Here is a 22,297-nt window from a genome sequence, read left to right as displayed (position 1 = left end):
TGAGAAGGCGGAGTGTTTTTCCCCCATATGCTGCTGTGTCCAAGTGGTGTTATGTAACCAAGCCGCTGCTTCACATCCTTATGAGGAGCTCCGTTTGGGTCTTAAGGACATGCGCTTAACAAAGTGACTTTAAAGTCCGAACAGAAGCGGACTTGTTACTTTTGTGTGCTATTTTAACTTTAACCACGACTCTCGAGGTGACGTTAAGATGACTTGTGAAGACGTTTAACTTTGAGATGGGCAGCGGAACGAGCCGCGGAACTAAAGTGGCACCTGCGGGGCTCGGCGAGGGCAAGCCTGCTAAGAAAACCTCTTCTTCAGGCGCTCCGTCCAAAAAAGACGCCTTCGACGCCTTAAGGGTCCACGCACGCCGCCGATCACCGATGGACTGCCACAGCGCTGGCCACGACTCGCAGCTCTCTGGGGACGACGACGACGCGGATGCAGAGCTGGACAGCTTCGGCGAGGCGGAGGAGGCGGTTCGCCGGAGAGGGAAGAAGAACCAGGGGGCATCCAAGAAGGCGTTCACGAGGTCCAGGACTTACGGATTGTGTCACTTCAGTAGCGGGGATGAAGACGAGCAGCAGCAGCAAGAGTCTTCTGCCTCTTCTTCCTCCTCCGGCCTCGGTGGGGCACAGGGGCCACAAGGCTCCCGGGGAGCAGGCAACAACCCGAGGGGACATGATGCCTTCGCACCTCCGCCTCATGTAAGGACGGCTTCATTAATTATTTCATTATAACTCCTGCAGTGCAATATTTGCCAGTATGTATTATTTGTGACATGTTTGATATATTTTGACTAATTGCAGCTAATTAAAAACTTTTTGTTTCTGTTAACATTTGAGAAATATTCATTTAACTGCAATGATGTATTTGCATGGCTGGAAGATCATAGCACAGAATGTAAACAATCCAAATCCACAATTTTGTCTGTGTCTCTTGGTCAGAGTTCTCCTCAAGCCTTCTTGACCACAGGACCAAGAGAAGATGTTGTTCCCTTATCCCAAACGCAGACGTAAGTTGAATACTCACATCTTGGAGACAAAAAGCATCACTACTGCATCTTCCTTGGCTGACACTGACTCTTATTTATCCCCTCTCATCAGCACTTTTGGCCATAACACACCTCACCTCGCCACACCAGTCATCCTTTATGACGGCTCAGAGGAAGAACTGATGGACATCATTGAGAGGGAATTTAGTTGACCCCTCGTTTCTACATAACGTTAAGTTCATTATGTTTGGTTGCACAGGAACGTGTGTCGCCAATTCGTCTTGTACTGGTTCTCCTTATTTTTGTGTGCTTTTGGAATCTGGAGCGCTAATGTTTAACCTTTCCGTTGGTAATAAAAAGATGGTATGTATTTTTTTGAGGCCAAGCAGCACCAAAGGAAGGCGTATGCTGCTGCTTGCCATGTTTATTTAAGGTTTCCTTCCTGACCACAGCTAAAGCAGAACTTCTCCACCCTTTCAAGAAAGGAATGTGTGCCAAAATTTCTCATTATTGGAGTCAATTGCATCGGTTTTAATCATGGAGCTCTGCTACCATCTAGTGGAAACATAAGCTTAAAATTAACCAATGAGTAGTTAACGACCGGTGAGTTTTCACCAGAACGGGACTGTCGACCATTTTGTCACGTGCTATTTAATCACTACAATGAGAGCAGGTGAATGGCGCAGTAACATTTTCACATTTGTACAATAAAAATATAATTCTCAACATGTGTTTAAAACATAAGACATATTTGCTCGCAAGGTTCAGCGTTAAGAATAAAGCACAGTACCGTGTGAGGAAAAATAAAATAAAAAATAAACTGCATTATAGTTGGCATTCACAGAACTTGCGTGTGTTGTTTCTTTGAAGGCCTGTAGAAAGACATTCTCCTCTGCACCGCTGCGCACAATCTGGGAGGAAGAAGTGGAATCTGCTTTCGGAGCAGGTCGTTCTCGCTTGCCTCCTTTGCGATGTAGTCCTCGCAAATCCTGTAGAAAGCATACAAAGGTTCATTTTTCATGGCAATGTAATGGACAGAACAAAAGATCATACATGTACACTATACATATTTATATTCATCATTAGAAAGGCTCTTGGTCATACTTTGAGAGTTCAATAAAGTCTGCAATATTTGTTTGACTATATTGACAGCAAAAAGAGACAAACAAAAATGAAAAACTTGAATGTCAAGGTAATAAGAGGGTTTACCTGAAGAGTGGATATGGCGCCATCTGGAAGACGAGTGCATCATTGCAGTGTCCCTGTACACAGCAACAATTGCTTTTTCTTTAACTTTGTCGCTTTTACTAAGCAACATGAGGAGATGTTACTCACAGTGTCAAAAAGAAGGATGTAATCACAGCTGCCTCCAAACACAATGACATCAGAGTCCTTGCCGGGACAAGCCGTGTGCCACAACCTGAAATTGTGCAAATACGGATGAAGCTCCCCAAAGATAACATTTGACCCAAGGTCCTAGTGTACCTTGGCTTGTTCTTAAAAGGATGCTGAACTTCTCTCCATCTCTTTGTCGGCACATCGAAGAGCCAGGCGTCGCCTGGTAATGCAGAGATGCGAATGAATAGGAATCAATAATAAAGTGTGACAAAAAGTTCTTACTCATAGGTTTGCAGTCCATGCTGAGACCTCCAAATAAAAACAAAGTGTTGTCAGATGCCGCTGTGAGCGAATGCCATGACCTGCCCACCGGAACGCTGGATACGGGAACTCTGGAGATAATTCATTTAGAGGACTGTGACTCCGTTCAAAAGTGACCCACCTTGTATTGACTTACATTTCTGACCACGTCCAAGAGTCAAAGTCCAAGCAGTGAATGTCATTTGTTCGAGTTTCCTGCATTGATAAAAATTGAGATGTCAAACACGATTACGTTTTAACTCCCAAGGTGACACTCCTGCAGAAAACCATCCCTCACCTTAACTCTTCCGCCACAAATGTATCCCCGGTTTCCGAGCATGGTACAGGCCTGAGCGGCTCGGGGGGCCGGAGCACGGCCGTGTGTTTGAGGGCGAGTCCAACTGGATTGTGTGGGGTCAAATATGTGAACCTCATTATTCCAGCCCCACACGATGTCCTAAAACCAAAACAACCAATTATTTGATAGAGTGTCAAACATGAAACAAACCGCCAAGTCTGAAAATTACCTCCGATAAATCATCTACAATGAAGCTCCTGTTTCTTCTGTCAACCTCTGTCAACAATTTGTGACCATATCCTCCAAAGTAGATTATCCTAAAGTACATGAAGTTGTTTTGTTAACGCAGGATGAAGGAAAACATTTAAATATCTGAGATGAAGAAGTCATGTACATTTACTTTACTTACTTTCTTTTGTAAACCCAACAGGACAGTTTGTCTCGAGGCGATGGTGCCGAACCAACGCGGTGCACCACTTTGGTCCATGCGTAATGATCGCCTGCCAGGTTGACACGATAGATCTGTTGCAAAATGAACACGAGTTTGATTGTGATTAATTCTATTACATCTATTTTTTTTTACGTTAAATCTCACCTGATTGGTCTGGCCATTGTCATCACAACCTCCAAATATATACATATGACCATTTAGGGAACAGCTGCAGGCACCTGACATGGATGGTGGGACTTCCCCTGTCATATGGAACACTTGCCTTTGAGAAGGGAGAAAAACATTTAAAAAAAACACATTCATTTTCCTATATCTTACCACAGTGATACTTTTCAAACTGTGGATAATGTTACAATGGCTTATGATGATATTACATTGTGTAGGTTTTATATATTAATATTCTTACCATTCTCCTTGTACGAGGTCGTACACCCAGAATTCATCATTGGGTAGGAACACTTCGTCCTCATCAACAGACTGTGGAGAATATATCAGTGGAAGAAGAACAAATGTGAGGAAAGTTGTTATATTAGTTACCATGTAGCCTCCCCACACATAGAGCAGGTTGCCTTCCACCACTGCCGTGTGGCCGCTGCGCTCTCGGGCCACCAGTTCCGAGCGTCTCACGAACAGGGACAATTCCATGACAGCCAGGCGGCTACATATAAACAGCAACCGGGAGTCAGTAAAAAATGTTCAACAAAATCTGCTCGAGTTGAGTTAGAGCAAAACAAATACACCTCCATCTTGTCTTGGCCGCTCAGGTTCACATACAAATACAAGCCAAAATGGCTAACAGTACGACAAAATAACAGCAGTTAATTTGAAGAGGTTTTCGCAAAACAATTCAAAGTCAATATATAAACTTACTGTTTCTTCTCATGTTATTGAAGCAGAAATGTCTCGAAAACGTAACATAACATCGACTGCCGGGGTCCCTGTCACAAAAAAACAGACCCAAAATAATACGACACATCCGGCGGGAGTCCTTTCAAAGTAAGGCTAAACATCCGGGGTGCTTCTTTTCAAAATAAAATAAATTTCGTCGCACATGCGCAAAGAAGTCATCAGTGAGGATTGAAGTCTTTCCTTGTGGGCGCTTGTGCACTAAAAACAAATGGAACAGATTAATGTAATCCGAAACAGAGGGAGGGCGTGTTTTGGGAGATAGGAAGCCATGCAGCTTTAATCACAATTTTTGCTTATTAAAGTGAGCCGAGACAAAATGCGGGACTATATTATGTCCAATGGACAGGATATTTATTTGAGTCCATGGATAGTTTTGCATGTGTGCATCTGCAGACAGACCAGTTACTGTTTGCCAGTGATGATTGCACATGTAGGATTAGTTTGGAGTGAGTGATTATCTTGTGGACCCAAACCAATCTTCCTTCCCAAAAAGTAGGCATTATACCAAATATACCAACAGCAGCTGTGTAACTTCATCCCTAAAAGTTTAGTAAAAGCCGATTTTAAAACATTGCTGTGGATCTCAATTACTTTTTCTGGTTGTGTGTGATGTGGGCATTGTAGAATGTATTATTGTTGTAAGTTATAGGATCTGGAGAAATGCTGTGTCTTAAATTAAAAAGAAAGAGGAAGGTCATTTTGATGTAACCGAGAGGGGGATTAAATAAATCATCTGCTTAAAAAAATATTTAAAGTAAAAAAGTAAGTGAAAGCAGCACAGTGGCCAGCCAGCCAATCAGGAGCCAGCAGGCTTGGTGCGCCAACCAGCCAATCGGCTTCGAGGAGGCTGTGCACCCCCCCCCCCCCCCCCCCCCCCTTTTTAGACAGTGAGGCTTGCATCCTTCATCACTGATGAATGGAGCCGCACCAGGGACGCATCGCTATCGGAGGTGACTCGCCAGCGGCCATGAAGAGACGACAGAGGACCCCTCAGGATGAAGATCCCAAGGAGGACATCCTACAGCTGCATCCATCCTCTCCTCCATCCTCTTCCTCCTCCTCTCACTCTCCTCTTTCAGCCATGCCTGCCTCTGCGTCCGCCCTCCTGGCTTTGGCATCGCCGGCTACCCGTCGCTCCATCTCCATGGGCGACTTCCGTAGGGTGACGGGCGCCATGCTCGCCGCCTCGGAGCCGGGGTCCGCCTCGGCCACGGCGCCGTCCTCCAAGCTAGTGACACCGAGCTCCAGCATGGAGTTCGAAGCGGCACGCCGGCGCCTCCTGGAGGTGGAGGAGCGCCAGCGGGTCATACGAGAGATGGAGAGGCGACTCGAGGAGCTGCGGGAGGTGTTTGTGCGCTCCGAGCAGGAAGTGGTGGTACACGGGGAGCGGCTGGCCAGGATATCGGGTGCCGCCCAGCAAAGCGAGATCTACGTGGCCGAGGGCAACCAGCGACTTAAGAAGGGACTCAAGTTCAAGAAGCACCGGCCCACCATTGTGTTCTCCTCCATGCTGGGACTCCGAACATGCCTGCCTTGGCCCGTGAAGCTGAAGTAGGGCAAAAGATCATGACCTTCCGCTATCTACGCTCGTATCCTGAGGCTGGTCCTTCGGGTTGTTGGAGTGCCTGCACAAAAGGACTCAGGAGCCCATCAATCTAAGTGATGCTCTTCCTCGTTGTCATGGAAACCTTGCTGCTTTTTTTTTTTCCAACACTGACGAGAGTATGCATGGTGCTGCATGGATGAGTCACGTATGACGGGATTCACAAAAGCTGAGTATAGCGTTAGATTGCATTTAGTTGATGTATATTCCAGAGTCATTCGCGGTGGGTGAAAAAACACGAGAGACCATAGAGTAAGGAGATCTATATATATATAGGAGGCTAAGCGTGCTTGCTTGTCGCCCCTGACCACAATCTAGCGGGGGTTCACTGTACAGGAACTCAAGATAGGTTAAAAAGCAGACCTAGCAACACAGAGATAAAAGATGTGCCTTGACGTCTCTGATTCATCATTATGGCGGAGGAGGAGGAGACGCGACACACTGACGCGACTCCACCTGTGGCCTCCTGTCTCCTTGGCAACCACTGTTTGCTCTTCACGCTTGTCTCCACACAGCCGCACAGAATGTATCTGACTAAACACGCTTTAGATTTGGTTGATATAAAAAAAAAAAAATTTAGCAATGTTGTAGTGCGGTTTCACATCTATGATTTGCATGCTTCATAACGATGTATAGACACATCATTAGGTACACACAAACAAGATGCCCATAGAAATTTACAAATAATTAAATCGATAAATGATACTATATCATCATCTTAGTTGCACAATTTATTTCCAGACTAACTGTAACTGATTTTGCAAAATGAATACTCCATTTTGTATCTAGTCATAATGGTTGCAGGTGTACCTAATGTTGTGACCGGCCAGTATGCACACGAAGCAGAGCATACACGCCAGGGATGTCTATTCCTGGAATTTAAAGGTCAAGGCTGAGCATCCCCTCAGCTCGGCTTTCAAGAGAATTCAATCTGTGAGTGCAGGAGCGGGAAACTGGACATTATTAGATCAATATTTTAGATCCATCCTTCACTCCTGAGAAATACATTGAAAATTAAATTGGAAAAAAAACAACTAAAATCCAGTTAATGCCAAATGCTTAGTCAGCATTTTCTGCACATATGTGAACACTCAAATTAGAAACAAAACCGGCAAAGGACACGTTTGATTTTTTTCTGTATCAACTCTTCAAAAGGGCTGGAAGGATTGTGATGCGACGAGCTAGGCGTAGATCAACGGTTCTCATCTTTCACATCGATAGCCATAACGACATTACGATTGACAAAAATCTCTCCTTGCATTCCACTCTGCCAAGGGAGCGCTTCTTCTTATTAGCGAGGAGCTAACGCAGATTAGGCCTTATATATGTATGTACAGTTGTATAGCTCAAACTATAGTGTTGTATATCTAGCTTCTTATCTGCCTTCTTCAATGTCTGTGCATCGGCAATGATAAATCTATCGCATTCAAATCGGACCCGAGACTGTTTGGATCCTCTACTATGTTTCCCAAAGAGATCTAGAATGAATGTACTGTGTTCTTTTAAAAGTGTGGGGTTTTTTTTAAACAAAATATATTGTTTGGAATTTTATTTTATTTGGCCCTCTGGTTGGCAAGATTTTATTATATTGGGAGAACAATAATATAGAGATTCTGTTAAACAATAGAAAAATAAATATTGACTTTAATTATTTATTCATCAGTAAAGGAATATCTTATTTCATTCCACTTTTTTCTGTTATAATAAGAACTGATTCCCTTTTTTGGGATCACAAATCGCTGTATATTATTGAATGTTTCGTTCTCGCGGTGATTGTACATTTGTTGGTGTTCATTTCTAAATTGACAGCCTTAATGCCACGCTTTGCTAACAGAACAAACATTTTTTCAAAACAAGCTTTCTATCGCATAGTGCAAAAAAAAAAAAGACAACATTGTTCTATTTTCTGCTGACTTTTGTTTCACATTTAAAGTCAAATACTAACTCTTGATTGTGTAAGCTCAGCGCCGCTATGTACAAGACTAAAAGGATATGTCATTAGGATTAAACTGGCTTAATGATTAAAAAAAAATGTTACATAAGATTCAAAGCTGTTTTTATGTGAATTCCTAATTGTTTGGATTTACTACCAGACTTTGATGCCTGACGTGTTTTTTTTTTTTTTTAAAGCATCACTTTGCATGAGCAGCAGTTCTCAATGCTCTTCGGGGTTATGCATTCAAAATCCAAGTTAGATAACCGCGTCTTTTAATGGCAAAGAACTGGAAATGCATTCCACTTCCAACTTAGCACTCATTATTTTCACGGTGGGATTTACAGACTTCCATTAAGCTAAATGTTTTCCCTGTTGCTCTCTTGATGAAACCATTAAGGGCACATCTCTGAACATTCTCTTTTCTGTTTTCATTTTACACAGCTGGCTTTTAAACCGAGCCACTAACAATGCATCCATTTAAATAAACCCAGAGATGTATTCATTGTTTGCTTTTCGCCGATTAGCACAATGTGTTGTGCACACATTAGGGCCAAAAATCCATCCAGTGCACAATGTGGTCAAAAGCAATGGACAGCAGTGTGTTTATTTTATTCAAACGTACCGTGCGTTACGCAACGCTCACAGGAAAAGAAGACGCGCTTTATGTTTGGAATGCGTGCAGCCAGCGCGGGCCGCACTGAATAATTGAATCGATTTGTGCTTGTATGGAGCGAAAAGAAGCACTTAGCAGCTTTGTTCTTTTTTAGCGCTTCTGCTCTACTTGCGTCTGGTACTTGACGGCTATCAACTCCTGTGTGAAGGCGTACCTAATAAAGCGTCCAGCGTGGCGCTATTAAACCATTTAGACACATTAATTGTGCACGATCGACAATAAATGTCAATTTGAGCACAATAATAAACAGACAAATATTGTGGACATCGGGGGGAAAATACACATTTTACGTACACACACATTTTAGACATATATACACATCAGATAGTATGTACAGTAATCCACATTACATGGATTACAATTTTTTTTTGTGATATGAAAGTATTAAAAAAAAAAATCCTAAACACCAGTAGCTATTTACAATATGTACAATAAGTGCAATTGTGTGTCCATGATGCACACACACTTTCAGGAACTTTGTTTACTAATCACTGATATAGCAAGTAATTTACACTGGATGGTGACAATTTCCAAGGAGATTTTCCATGTGAGATTAAAGTGCATTTTTAAAATTGATAGGCTCGGAATGTAAGGAAAGGTTTGCGTATGGCTAATGCTGTCCGTATTTGTTAATAAAAACATTTTAGAAAACTGAGAAAAGTTCATAAGGATGGAGAAGGTCATTTTTTAAAAGTTTTATATTCCTTGTCTGCAATTTCAAATCCCTTTGTGTAGTCCTCTAGCGGGTAATGTCCTGAATTTGCTCACCGTGAGTAAATCCGTGTTGGAAAAGTCCACTTGGTCACCGAAATGTAAAAAAAAGCCAATGAGCATCCGATGCTGGTTCAGTTTGTCTTTCGCTGACGTATTTCATCTGCCACTTTTTGGACGTAGTTAACAGGGAAGGTCCCACTTCTGGACGAGTCCCCTTCTATGTAACCTACCTGTTGAAACAGAAATAAATAAATTTAAAAAAATGTTCAAAATAATGCACTAAATATTCACCTAACCCAGCAAAAATATAAAAAGCAAAGTAGGAAGTATAAACAAACAACCAAAACATAACCTTAATAAAATAAATAAAATAAGAGATGGTAGTTGCACTTACCCACCAGTGGGGGTCAGTAGAGACCGTGACCACAATGGTCTCATCTTTAAAAAAGGTCAGCTGCTCTGAATTGGTGGGTCTACCATCCACTATAGCTTTGACTCGCTTCTGGGGGTGCCTGCTCCCCGAAACCTGATGGTCAAAATGGATAGAATGAGAAAATCCTTTGTAGAAGAACATTTTTTAAAAAAATAGTGGGGGTATTTAGTTTTAGGTGTCATCATCAGCTACACCAGAGGGGGCGCCACAGCAAGTGGTACATACCATGGCATTCCGTCGTGTTCGCAGGGCAGGGGTGACGCCAGGAGAAGAAGTCGGGGCAATGGGTACCTGGCCGAGCCCGGCGCAATTCCCCCCCAGAGTACAATACGGCTCCTCTTGGTTGCTGGTTGGAGACAAAACGGCACATTTGCCTTGGTTGCCTCCTCCGCTGCTGGTGCGACGATAAGATGTGGTCTTCTCAGAACTGGAAGGAAGTTGGATTTCAGTCACATGCATATTTTTGCATATATACATTGTATAAGACAAAAAAGATCAGAAAAATGAATATTCAAAGAATCAATTTGTCACATTTATGGACAGCAAAAAAGAAAGCGAAACTTAAATTTACCTAACAGGCCCAATGTGGTTCTGGGAGGACGTGGTGGTGCTTTGAGAAGCACAAGCAGTCCCGACTTGAACTTCCCCGGAATGTCTCTGAGACTTGCTTCCCTTGCTAGCTTTTCCAGCCGGGGCCTGATTCTCCACGGCGGGCGAAGGGGGGCTCTGTCTGGCTTGCGAGCCAGGAGTGCTGGCGGACGGGTTGGAGGCTCTTCTGGGAATTTGAAGACTCACGTCCGGCATAGAGACCGACAGCTGCGGGTCAGAGTGACCTAAATAGAAGAAGAAAATGGAAGCTATTGACCAAGCGCCACAGGTTGTAATGCTGAGGCTTCTTGGTTACCATGACAACATGGTTTTTACCTTTCGGGGTGGATTTAACAGGCAACGGTGGTGGCACTTCCATCAGTGAATTTCTGTAGAGGAACTCCAGGTTCTCATAGGTCTGACAAGGTCTGCTGCTCGTGTTCCCGCTCATCACACTCCAACGGGCTCCGGCGCTTCCATTTGACGACACCGGAGAGCGGTTCTTGGGTACGGGGCTCACCTGCAAAAAAAAATAAAAATTCTCATGTAAAATGTGTGCCTTGGCGCAGCTCAGGGTTGCGACATATTTACCCTCTCATCCAGGTCGTCCTCGCTGTCGTAGATCTCCTGAGTTTGAGTGTCCCACATGAACTCCACGTGTATCTGAGAGTTGAACTTTCCATTGTGGGCCAGCTCCAACTTTTCACATAAACACAGAAATCACAATTAAAAAAAAAAAAGTCTTAACTGGCCATCTGAAAGTAACGTGTGGAAATCTCACCAGCTCAACACATTGCGTGTGCTGCAGCCTCCTGGCGATATCAATGGCCGTCTCTCCCGCGGAGTTCACTAAACACAACAATTACAAATATTCACAATAATTGTCCAAATGTATAACGAGATGGAGTAGGTGGTACCTATATGAAGAGTGGCCTTGGCTTTGAGCAGCAACTTGAGTGATTCGGGTTTGTGATAGAGGGCGCTGTAGTGCAAAGCCGTGTTGCCTTCCGTCGTCCTCTTCTCCAAGCAGTTGCTATCGGGACAAAAATGGCACTCGATGCAGATTTTCATGATATTGGTAATCCCATTTGCACGTCCCCTCCCACATGGTTAAAATATCAGAACATTTTGCTGACTCAACATGGTGTCCACCTTCTGTGTTTATGTCTGACCTGTTCTGGCACAAGAAATCCACAATGGCCAAAGAGCTTCTTTCTTCCAGACGCACAGCCAGATGAAGAGCGGTTTCTTTCAGAGCCTTCACCGGAAGACACATTAGAAGGGCAAAACATAAACATCTGAAAACACCGTACAGGTTAATGCAAGACGACAAGAAGATAAAATCAAAACAAAGCAACGGAGAGCATGCGTGTAATTCAACCAGCTTGTCTCCTTCACTCTCCGGAGACACCAGCTCCGGCCTCAAAGCTGAAAAAACAAACGACGTCCAACCAGTACAAACAAAGTCACCCAGTTTAACGCCCACTCGGTTAACACTAAACAGAAACTCCTTTTAATGTTCTCCAGAAATGTATCCAATGACATCACAGTCACTTATTCGTCTATTTTTGCACTTGTGTCAACGGTCCTCACCTGCCCATCAGTCACCGACAGCGGTTTGGCGAGGTCCGCCCCCTCGGCGAAAAGCTGCAGTAGCGACGTGATGTCCCGAGTTTTCACGGCGTCGTACAGCTGGCCGGGTTCCGTGTTCTCCCGACGCAGGACGTAGCGCCGCTCGGCGTATTTGGCCACAATGTATTCCTTTCTGGCATTCCTGGAAGAGCGCCTTTAAATTTAATATTTAGGATTTGATGGTATTTTAAATAAGAAACCGAACTCACATGTCGCTCTGTGGTAAAGGTTTGACGGCGTCATTTGGAAGACCCGCCTCCATGATGTCGTTGAATCTTGTGTTGCCAATGCTAACTGCCAGCTGTCACACACACACACAAATGCTACATTGTGAATTATTACACACATGTAAAAATTATGGAATCACCTCCCAGTGCTCATAAGTTGTTTTTAAAACCCATTTTAATGTCTTGGCGTTCAACAAGGCACAATACTAGAGCCCTTTTTAAAGTGTTTTAAAATTTTTCTTTACTGTTTTATTGTTTTTGTCCACCTGTCTGTTTTATTTGTGTTCATCACCTTGCTTTACCCGCAATTGTTTTTAAAGCGCTCTTTGAATCAAAATGATTTGAATAGAGTATGGAATATTGTGCAAGGTGGTAGTTATTCATAATTAGAAGGCGGATGATTGCCCGAGCGTGACGGAGCATGCCTGGGACTTTTTTTTGACTTTGGGTTATTTCTAGTTGAAGTATTTATTTTGATTGCGGCAAGAGGAACCATCGATTTAAATTTCCTTAACGACATTACCAGTTGTTGTGTTTATTTCTGTTGCGGCAGTTATCAGTCATTACCGATGACAAAAGTGATAGCATAATCATAGCACACGTTAATTTTTTTTTTACTGTGGACTATTTCTAGTGGTACTGTTTATTTCCATTGCGGACGGCGAACATATTTATATGACATGGGTCATTTCTGCACATTTATTTCTACTGTGCAATATGGCGAGAAGAAGTCATCATAGTACGTGTGAGCTTGCGTTCTATTTTTGTCAGTTTTTTTTTTATTGTGCAATTGTCTCTAGTGCATGACATTGGTACCAGTAACTCGGAGGTGCTCAGCAAGTCCAACGTCAGTGATTGGATCCTGGAGTAATGGACACCCAGTTCTCTGTGGATCCCCGAGCATTCAATGCAGGTCAGGATGCCGAGATTAGTGGACAGCCATGTTGGATCTATGAGGGTCAAAAGTCAATCGACATAAGAACCCATATGATGAAACACAACAGACTTTTCCATATGGCATTCAAGTTCAATCATTTAAATTAAAAGTCTTGTGACCTGGCGCTCCGCAATCGGCGCAGGCCTCATTGCCGGGCATGTGACGAAGCTCTCCAATGACGGATCTGGAAAGTTCCTGCAGGCCGCTATCCTGGAGATGGAGCTGATCTCCTCCAAGCGCCGTGTTCAGGGCCTCCTCTTTGCTGTTCTGCAGCACCGACATCCAGCTGACCAAATGACCAACACGATTTTTAGACAAAGCGTGTGACACGTGCCATAAAACATGAAACTAATTATCCAGTTGTCCATTGTGTACTTTTCCCCATTTCCACATGAAAACACACAAAGCTTTCTTGCATGATAGGCACAGAGGGAATTCCCACCCAAGACCATCTGGACTAAAAATGATCTTATTAATGACGCTTTCCTTCCCTTTACAATGTCCTTAAGTTTCCCACTATTGTTGTCCAAATCTGATGACACCCTGGATGCACTTTATTAGGTACAGCTGTACTATCTAATGAAATATAAAAATGTTCACCTATTTTTTATTTTATTTTATTCATATCGTTGACCTTGAAGAACACACCTAATATTAACAGAGCATGACATGTGCTAACCTGCAGCACAATGAGAAGAAGATAAGGAAATCAAATTCTTACATCACACATTCCTGCTCGTCTTCTGTCTGGAAATGGTATGTCCGGTTATCTGGGGAAAACAAGTGGCAATGACAAAGGTGACATTGTTTTCAAAAAGTGACGGTTGGACAGTTTAACTGAAAAAGCGGAGCCAACTTCTGGCGAGAAGTGAAAGTGAAAGTAAGTTTAATAGTTCACTAAAAAGAGGCTGACTCAGAATGACATTGTACTTATATGACTTTTAGATAGTGTAGTTAAAAAATATCTTCAAAAATAACATTGAGAAAAAATATTCTCATTCAACAGTACAAAATAAAAATACAATAATAATAATTAAATAAATAACAAAATATAATAAAATACCATAACAGTATAAGAGCTAAATTAAATTAAAAAAAAAACATTTATCACCCTTTTTTTAGGACACTTTTTGCTATTCTTTCGTGGCAAAAAACTGAAATATTTTCAAGAATAGTAAAGAAGTCAGGGTTAAGGACCATAGATAAAACTCACGAGTAACCAGGTCAAAGACTTTGCGGTCCTCCGGGTTCGGTCGCACCTGACAGGTCAGAAGGTTGAGTTTGGCCGGTGGTCGGTTGATCTGAAAACACACACATTTAAAAAATATATTATTATTATTATGTGGTGCTATAAAAAAAAAAAAAAGGTTCACCACTGCAGGGCTGCTAAAGTCTTGTGTTGCGTTCTCCACATTTTATTTATGGCCCTTACCGTGCTGTGAGAGATGGTTAGACAGCCAAATTTGACTCCACATTTCCTCTTCTGCCACACTTTTCTGATCCTTTTGAAGAAAAATAATGGCAGTGATGATCATTTCTGCCAAGCCCTTTTTAACCCTCCCCCGTTTCATACACATGGGACAACATGCATGTTCTCTAAGTGTACATAAGTTTTCTGTTTGTGTCCAAAAGCTGGGTCCACTCAACAAAACCACTTAAATTTAGAGGAGGGGCCCCTGTTTGAATCTTCATGTCAGGGTAATGGAAACCAGCTGGAGGGAAGGGAGGAGGGGGCAAGTATGAGACCCTCTTTACCCTGCCCCCATCATCATGACTACCTTCCCCCTTCTTGTTCCTTCATTTCTAGCATCTCTCAGATTTTACTCACCCGTCACTCTTTTTGAGCAAAAATCCTGACTTCTCCGTCCCGTACTGCTTGTTGCCTTGCGGTTGATGGATGCTGTAGCCGTTACCCGAGTTCTTCCTATTTAGATATTCCTGGCAGGAGAAAGAAATGATGACACCATGTTGCACGTGCCGCGAATGTTTCAAGATTTACCTCTTTGCCGTCTACTTGCAGGAGCAAACGGAGAGAATCCCTCAGCTGAGTGAGCTGTTTGACTTCCTCGTCCTGGTCGAGCCGAACCTACCATTAAAATCAAAAACATCAGAAAAGATCATCAAAAGAAATGATGGGTGTGTTAGCCATCTTTAACAGATGATCTAAATTTGATTTTCATGACTTCCATCACAACAAATGTGAACTTGAATTGAATCAGCCTATGCCAAACCAGAAAAACATCGAAACTGATTTTTTTTTTTTCCTGGCCACCTTTCCAGGGCAGGTCTGAGCAGAGCGGAACAAGCCAGGAGAGTTTGAAGGGAAAGTTTGACGGAATCTTTGGCGTTCACCTTATGCTGACAGGAGAAATATTTCTTCTAATAACAATCTCGACTTGTGCTTGCAGTTATTTTTGCTTGTTGCGAGTCGTTTGAGATTCAAAATGCGGTTCATAATGCTCGCGAAGACTCTCTGTAACGACCCAGGCTAAACTTAGCTCCTCCTTTTTCTCATTTGTACTTCATTTTAAATTCAGCTAGCTTTACATCAAGCTGTTTTTATTTTTCCCAAAACACTTCCAACATTACAATCCTCAATCCATTTCTTTCTTCAACATTTTAGAGAGTAAAAAAAAAAAAAGGACAGGCACAAAGCAACTGTTTATTACCGTGTGAACTGAAGACGCCAGTTTCTCCACAAAAGGAGCAAGATTCTCGGCTGCTTTCAAACCGTCTTGAAAGAAACTGAGAGCAGAGGAGGGGGGGGGGGGGGGGGGGGGGAGAGAAGAAAGAAAGGCTGACTCATGGCGTCCAAATAACATCACACGCTCAAGCAGTCCGCTTCAAACCGCTGGTACGGGTCCATTTTGCAAGATGGTTAACCAACAGCAGAAAAAGAATTTCAAGCCAAGACGGACACTAGACGAGTTGTTCCGTCACTCCCGCCCCCCTTATGTGACACCCTGTTGATAGGTGGAAAGTACAGCAGCAAGCGAAAATGGCTAACCTGAGCTGGGCCTGGAAGAACTTTATGAGGCTCTGTAGGAGATCCGGGCCTTGACGGACCTTCAGTTCCTCGATCTTCAAAAGGTACTGAAAAATACACAACAATGTCCCCCATATTTTTTGACAGTTGACATTTTGATTGATGATTCAGCAAATCACGGAAATATGATTGAGATTGTGCAAATAAAACAGATGACGACAGTGTGCATGTTTTTCCACTGGGTGCAAGTAATGACGTTATTCTGTTGTGTTTGGGAGAGATGACACGCGCGCAGAGACTTCGGCGGTTGGGTGGAGCAGCTTGCAACAAGTGGAAATTCCACTTTCCAACTGAACCGCCTCCTCAATTGTTGTCAATCAGGAATAGAAGGTGGAGGACAGACAGAAAGTTGAGCCCCAAAAAACATTAGATATATATAAAATACATGTCATGGCCGTTTAGGCTAGATTGATACAGTAGATGGATGGATTAAAAGGGCCCTAGAATAGAACCCTGAGGAACCTCATAATAGATCTTTGAAATCTTTTGGAGTTTTTTTTAGCATCTACTTGGTTGGTCTTTTTAATATTTTGACATCAGACTGGAAACTGCAGACTCAGGTCCAGCTGTGTATTGTGAAAAAATTCTGTTGGACCAGAAAAAGGCTCTTCCGAATGGATGACAATAATTCGGCCAACTGGATCCCGGCCTGACTCCCCCCGGAACACCCACCCCCTCATAATTTTCCGATAAAACAAGTTGGAAGTCTCATTTGGAAGCTTTTTAGAAGACCACCCATGTCTTTGCGGGTAAAAATGGTTTCAGGTATGTGCAAGGTGTTGTTTGTACTGGCGACTTACCTCGCACATCTGCAGCTGGAAAGTCCGTCTCTCCCTCTCCATGTCTTCTCCTCCGTCCGATCCCTCCGTCCGGATGAGCTGCTTGCTCTTCTCCTTGCGCTCCCTCTCCAGTTTTGCTCTAAGGCATGACATGACGTAAGGCATGGAATCAATCAAGTGTGACTTTTAAGTCGGTGTGGTTAGAAATAAGGAAGGATGAAAGGGAAATTTCAACAGAAAAAACAAGTGAAACATCTGGAAAAAAATTTCATGAATAAAGAAATAACCACACACATTTATTTAACAAAACATTAATGGGCTAGGAAAAATTAGCATTAGCACTTATTTCAAATGACAAATAGTTACTATTTAAAACATGTGGCTGTTTTTAATTTATGTATTTTAGAATCAATCTGTGTACGGTGTTTACATTTTTACGTCGTACTCCTTCCAGCTCCTCTCCATTTGTTTTTTCAGCTCCTGAAGAAAACACAGAAGGAACAGCTTTATTAATAAGTTTCAAAAAATGCATCATCATAGCTCAGCTAACACGTCTGCTATCTGGCTAAACCGGCTTCCGCCATCTACCAGTGACATTAGCTGAGGTCACTCTCGTCTGCTACCATGGCGACCGTTACAGTCAAACAATAAGCAGGTTATATTTGCTTGGATTTTTTTCCCCCTATTGTCTTCAATCACTCACCGACTATTCTTCTTTTGTGTTATTAAGATCACTCACTGACGTCCCTAACCCTCGAGTGCTCTTCTTTCATTCGAATTTAACTGTAAGCGGGTTGAACACTCGTTTGGAGACTATCGAGGGGACTTTTCACTCACCAATCTGCTGTCGCGCAGCTCCGATTTCAGCACATTTTCTAAAGGGAAGGCCATGATGTTGTTGAGGTTCTGCACCTGGAATGTGTCAGAGCGCAGCACAAGAACCATATATCAAGTTTTCAACTCTGGGTGTGTGTGTCACAAGGAGGTTCATAAGAGGTCATGCACTAAATAAAATAAAATAAAAGGCGGTGCTCCAGAATGCCCCAAATTAATGTCCTCCACCCCTCCTTCTTTCCTCACCAGATTTTTCAGCAGTGAGGTGACCTCTCGGGTGAAGACGGCCAGGTTGAGGAAGCCTGTGGAGACCTCGTTGTTGTCTTGGCTCAGGTGGCTGTTCCCCAGGTTCTCCAGGACCTCCGTGTACTGCTCCTTAGCTTCCATGTGAGCTACGAGAATAAACATGATGTTATTCAGAGCCATGCAAAAGAGAGAAAACTAGGGCACTCAAAAGTGAGGCCAAAACACAAACACTTTCATATGTCCTCTCCACTCGGGAATTATTTTGTGGAAAAAAAATGACATTCTCTGTGCCCTTTCTTTCTTGTGACCTCAAAGCGGTTACGAGATTGAAAACAGACGACATGCGTGAAAGTATCACACAATGTGCACATGAAATGAATCTTTACAGCTCATCTGTTGACACACACTCAACTTTGCAGTCAAATTCTTTGAGGTTCTGGCGACCGGGAAGAGAAGGGAAGACTCGATGGCATATATGTGTGTGTTTTTGCAGATGTGAACCAGGAATGGCTTGGAGGTCAGCTGACTCATGGTGTTGATGTACGATTTCCATCGAGAGTGATTAAAGAGAGAAACAACATAATGGTGGAAGGCGGGCGCTTACGATAAACCCTCTCCTACAATTCCAATTTATTCTGCTGAATTCTTGGCAACAGATCTCTGACTCATTCACTTCTGGGTCGGAATGGGAAGTTTAGAGAACGTCACGAGTACACTTCCTCGGAGCAGCTATGCGTTACTCAACGACACACACACTCAACAATTACTGACGGCTGACGGAAAACACGCGTGCTATTTGCACCTTGGTCTCGGAACATTTATTCTGACTGTAAGACACGCGGACATGTTTTTAGATATGCTTGCCAAATAGTGAGCCAGACGATACTGCTCATTTTGGAAATATTCAAGAGAGGCTTTTTAACGGCGGTGAGGGCAAAATCTGAGTTTTTTCTAAGAATTCATCATCCATGTTCATTTTGAAAAAGCTAATATCATAAAACTGACCACAATGGACAGTTTGGAAAATAGTGTTGACATTGGCCATCTGCCACAATTTCACAAAATGACGTCAAACGTTTCATTTCCTGTCTCTTTCCTATGAATCAAAACGCCTCCAGACACTTTGTTGCACTACTCGAGGTTATGAATGAACTTTTTTTTTTTTTTTTTTTTGCTTCACACCCAGTCAACCAAAAAAATGACAGACACAGTGTCAACATCAACAGATGACACACCGCACACGAGCAAAGTCTAGCCAGCGCAAAACGGTGTGACGAAATTAAAAGCGAGGCGGCAAATTTTGAACACTCACTGATTCCCGAGTTGTAGATAGCTTTGATCATCTTCTTCATCTTTTGTAGAGTGGCGTGATCCATCTCCAGGGACTATCAAAACAACACAACAAATTAGGAGTCAACTAAGATTGCATGTTGTCATGTTCTGAACTTGGCATTGAAAATGTAAACAATCCATTCATCCATTTTGTGTTCAATTTTACGACAAAATTGTTTACTCGACCTCACACAGACACACTTTTCCGCTGATCCAGACATAAGGCGTTACTTTACAACTTTAATGAGGCAGAAATTCAGACCTAACAGAGACTCTGTGTTGTTAGGCGGTCCCGTTTAGGCGCCCTCGCTCACTTTTTGGTGACGTTCACTCCCATCTCCCCCGCTAACCCTCAATCGAGGGTACGCTAATTAAAAGGCTGAGTGGGATGTTGTGAGATGTGACTCAGAGAATGGGAAAGTGATTAAAGTGGAGTGTGTTGGTGGCACAGGATAAACGACTATTTGGTGTTTACACGTGGCCAGATGTTCGTGTTCCGTCACTTTCTGCACTTTTCCTGACTTTCTGAATCGATTCAATTATTTCTATGATGCGACGTAAAAAATAACTTGGAGGACAAAAGATCATCAGGAAAGTTAATAATGTAATTAAAATTGGCAGGATCTCTGTGTGAAAGAGGCTTGGGGCAAATGTACGAGCAGGTGTAATATTTCATCACCAACTGCCATGTTGGGGGCATGATGATGTATTTGTGAAAACTTGCGCTACAGTATTCTAGCAAAACATCTCCTGGAAATGACAGCGATGATACATCATATGAAAAACATTCGTCATCTCAAAGTTGGTTAATAAGCAAGCTCCAGAAGTGCACTTGGGGAGAAGGGGGGAGCTATTGCCTAAACTGCAAACCACAATCATGTCCACATGTTAGCCCCTCAACGTTAATCGACATGTCCTAGACACTGATATGCTTTGCAAAAAAAAAAGATTTCATCATGTTCAAATGGGTTCCAATAATGCTGTAATGTTCTTGCTGACTTTGCAAGAAAAAAAAAAAAGATTTCATCATGTCCAAATGGGTTCCAATAATGCTGTGATGTTCTTGCTGACTTATCAAGACTGCAAAGATGTCCCAGAATCTTTCAGCGTCGACTGCTTGTTTTGCACAAGATAGGAGAGGAAGGACTAACTGATGCGGATTATTTGCTTAATGGCAAAGTTCACGGCAGCCTCCCCTGCCTCTCTTCCTTTGGCTGAGAAGCTTCGGAAGAACAGCTTTTAGACTAACAAACAAAGGGGGGAAAAACAGGTCTCCAAGCTAAAAGCCTGTAAAAATACAATGCGTCCATCCAAATTTTATTGCTACAACAATTTAAGGATTTGCTGATTATAAACAAGGATGCAATTTCTCAGGTTTGCAGTTGACCCTGGATTGGTCGCCAGTCGCCAATGAAATCCAGGGTGACCATTTACACATCTATTAAAACGACCTAACATGTTTGCAAACAGCGACCAACATTTCAAATGGGGTTTGACCGATTTGAGGCCGATTCCAATATTTGGAAGAATAAAAATACAAAGAGTCGATTAATCGGACAGTTAATTTTTAAAAACTACCCCAAAAAATAAATAAATAAATATATATAAAATAATAATAATAAATATAATAATAATAATAATTATATAAAAATACCCTTAACATAATAAAGACAATTGAGTGAACCTAGCATTCAGGTTTGAAAACAATAAAGACAAATTTGTCAAGTGAGATCTGATCTTAACAATCTGGTTAGTAAGAATGTTGCTCCACGAACCAATCACATGATAGTTACATACAAGGTAAATCACATACAGTGCATTCATTTTTTTTATTTTATACCACATCTATACACCTTTTAACACCAAAAATAAGCCCAGTGCGGCACACCAGAGTAGATTTACAGCAAAACAAAACCAGCAATAAGTAGGTTAGTCTAAAGGTGAGTATTGCACGGAAGTACAACAGACTGCACGCCGCAGGTAAACACCTCTCCCATGGACACTCACCTCTTCCACGGCGGACACTGTGCTCCGACAATCGCTCATTTTGGCCTGGAAAGTGGACGTGGCCGGTGACGACAGATCCTCATTGGTCAAAACCACAAAGTCCGAAATGCTGATTCTCTCCGGCATGTTTGCCTCGAAACTTTTCCTCAAACAAAAAGGAACAAAATACAAATCACTGCGTTCCAAGAAACGACGCAAAATCCGCGCAATTAATTCCCATTGGAAGCCAAAGAGCGGCGCGTAAAAGTGTCCAAAAAGTGTGCTCGAGACCGAACTAAAAGAAGTGTGTGTGCGTGTTTGCACACTCTGACGCTATTGTGCGCCACACTGACTAGAGGGAGGAGGAAGAGGCTGAAAAAGTAGGAGAAGGGGGAGGGAGAGAAGGCAATCATCACGTGGGAATGTTTTTGTGGCACTTCAAGTTTGCAAACTTATTCTCATCTCTCCTTTACCACAGTTGGATGATATGTGGTTTCCATGGTAACTAGCATTTGCATTACCTGCACTGTATGTACACTTTTTTTTATGGCACAAGATTTTCCTAAAAATCTAAAAGGACAGTGTGTATTGCAATCTAGTGTTGAATAAATAAAAAACATCAACTGGTTTAAAACACGCTCGGATTTCTGGCCGACCCAAAAACAGGGGGAAAAGACAACAACACTGCTGCTGTGTTCGAACATAAATGGACAAACTCCTTCTTGTGCCGCTTGTCCTTCAGTTGCCAATGAAGTCTGCTGCATGTGTGCCATTGTACATGTTTACACATCGCCTAATGTGAAGGCCAACACAAACATGCCACACGCGCAAAACACTTACAATCCATTTATCATTAGAGCTCACGTACAAAGAAGCGAGGCCTCAAAGTCCAACGAAAAAACACACGTTGCTTTGTGCGTATATTAAAAGTAGTCATTGGACATAATAGCCATTGGTAAACAACATTAAAATGTTTGATGGGGTCAAATTATTCCACTCCAACTCATCCAAGCATGCCTTTATGGCCGCTGTACGTGTCTT

The 22,297-nt window shown here is 42.6% G+C and overlaps 4 protein-coding genes across 4 annotated transcripts; 2 read left to right on the top strand and 2 right to left on the bottom strand.

The window, feature by feature from the left end:
* The first annotated feature begins 32 nt into the window (after positions 1-32).
* On the top strand, positions 33-1,720 carry LOC125980553 (uncharacterized). The gene is made up of 3 exons (XM_049739838.2): positions 33-707; positions 948-1,015; positions 1,107-1,720. The coding sequence occupies exons 1-3, from the start codon at positions 237-239 to the stop codon at positions 1,204-1,206; spliced, it is 639 nt and encodes a 212-aa protein (XP_049595795.1). The 5' UTR covers positions 33-236; the 3' UTR covers positions 1,207-1,720.
* Positions 1,664-4,393, bottom strand: LOC125980552 (kelch domain-containing protein 1). Its single transcript, XM_049739837.2, has 13 exons — positions 4,252-4,393; positions 3,919-4,039; positions 3,788-3,858; positions 3,526-3,643; positions 3,340-3,452; positions 3,160-3,247; positions 2,931-3,089; positions 2,790-2,848; positions 2,615-2,724; positions 2,480-2,552; positions 2,330-2,414; positions 2,204-2,256; positions 1,664-1,983 (listed from the first exon to the last, which is right to left on the bottom strand). The coding sequence occupies exons 2-13, from the start codon at positions 4,024-4,026 to the stop codon at positions 1,833-1,835; spliced, it is 1,188 nt and encodes a 395-aa protein (XP_049595794.1). The 5' UTR covers positions 4,027-4,039; positions 4,252-4,393; the 3' UTR covers positions 1,664-1,832.
* Positions 4,394-5,193: 800 nt separating this feature from the next.
* On the top strand, positions 5,194-7,841 carry LOC125980555 (TMF-regulated nuclear protein 1). Its single transcript, XM_049739839.2, has one exon. It carries the CDS (start codon positions 5,207-5,209, stop codon positions 5,843-5,845), a length of 639 nt encoding a protein of 212 aa, XP_049595796.1. The 5' UTR covers positions 5,194-5,206; the 3' UTR covers positions 5,846-7,841.
* Positions 7,842-8,407: 566 nt separating this feature from the next.
* Positions 8,408-21,621, bottom strand: asap3 (ArfGAP with SH3 domain, ankyrin repeat and PH domain 3). Its single transcript, XM_049739833.2, has 26 exons — positions 21,278-21,621; positions 19,251-19,323; positions 17,939-18,084; positions 17,696-17,770; positions 17,289-17,338; positions 16,880-16,997; positions 16,041-16,126; positions 15,703-15,778; positions 15,033-15,119; positions 14,862-14,971; positions 14,466-14,535; positions 14,247-14,334; positions 13,755-13,803; positions 13,153-13,319; positions 12,913-13,046; positions 12,079-12,170; positions 11,831-12,011; positions 11,410-11,495; positions 11,155-11,270; positions 11,019-11,086; positions 10,829-10,936; positions 10,574-10,757; positions 10,221-10,482; positions 9,875-10,076; positions 9,611-9,742; positions 8,408-9,446 (listed from the first exon to the last, which is right to left on the bottom strand). The coding sequence occupies exons 1-26, from the start codon at positions 21,401-21,403 to the stop codon at positions 9,348-9,350; spliced, it is 2,985 nt and encodes a 994-aa protein (XP_049595790.1). The 5' UTR covers positions 21,404-21,621; the 3' UTR covers positions 8,408-9,347.
* Between the last annotated feature and the right edge of the window lie 676 nt (positions 21,622-22,297).

Source organism: Syngnathus scovelli, chromosome 14 (assembly GCF_024217435.2).
Source record: "Syngnathus scovelli strain Florida chromosome 14, RoL_Ssco_1.2, whole genome shotgun sequence".
Lineage (NCBI taxonomy): Eukaryota > Metazoa > Chordata > Actinopteri > Syngnathiformes > Syngnathidae > Syngnathus > Syngnathus scovelli.
This window is presented reverse-complemented; position numbering and strand designations above follow the sequence as displayed.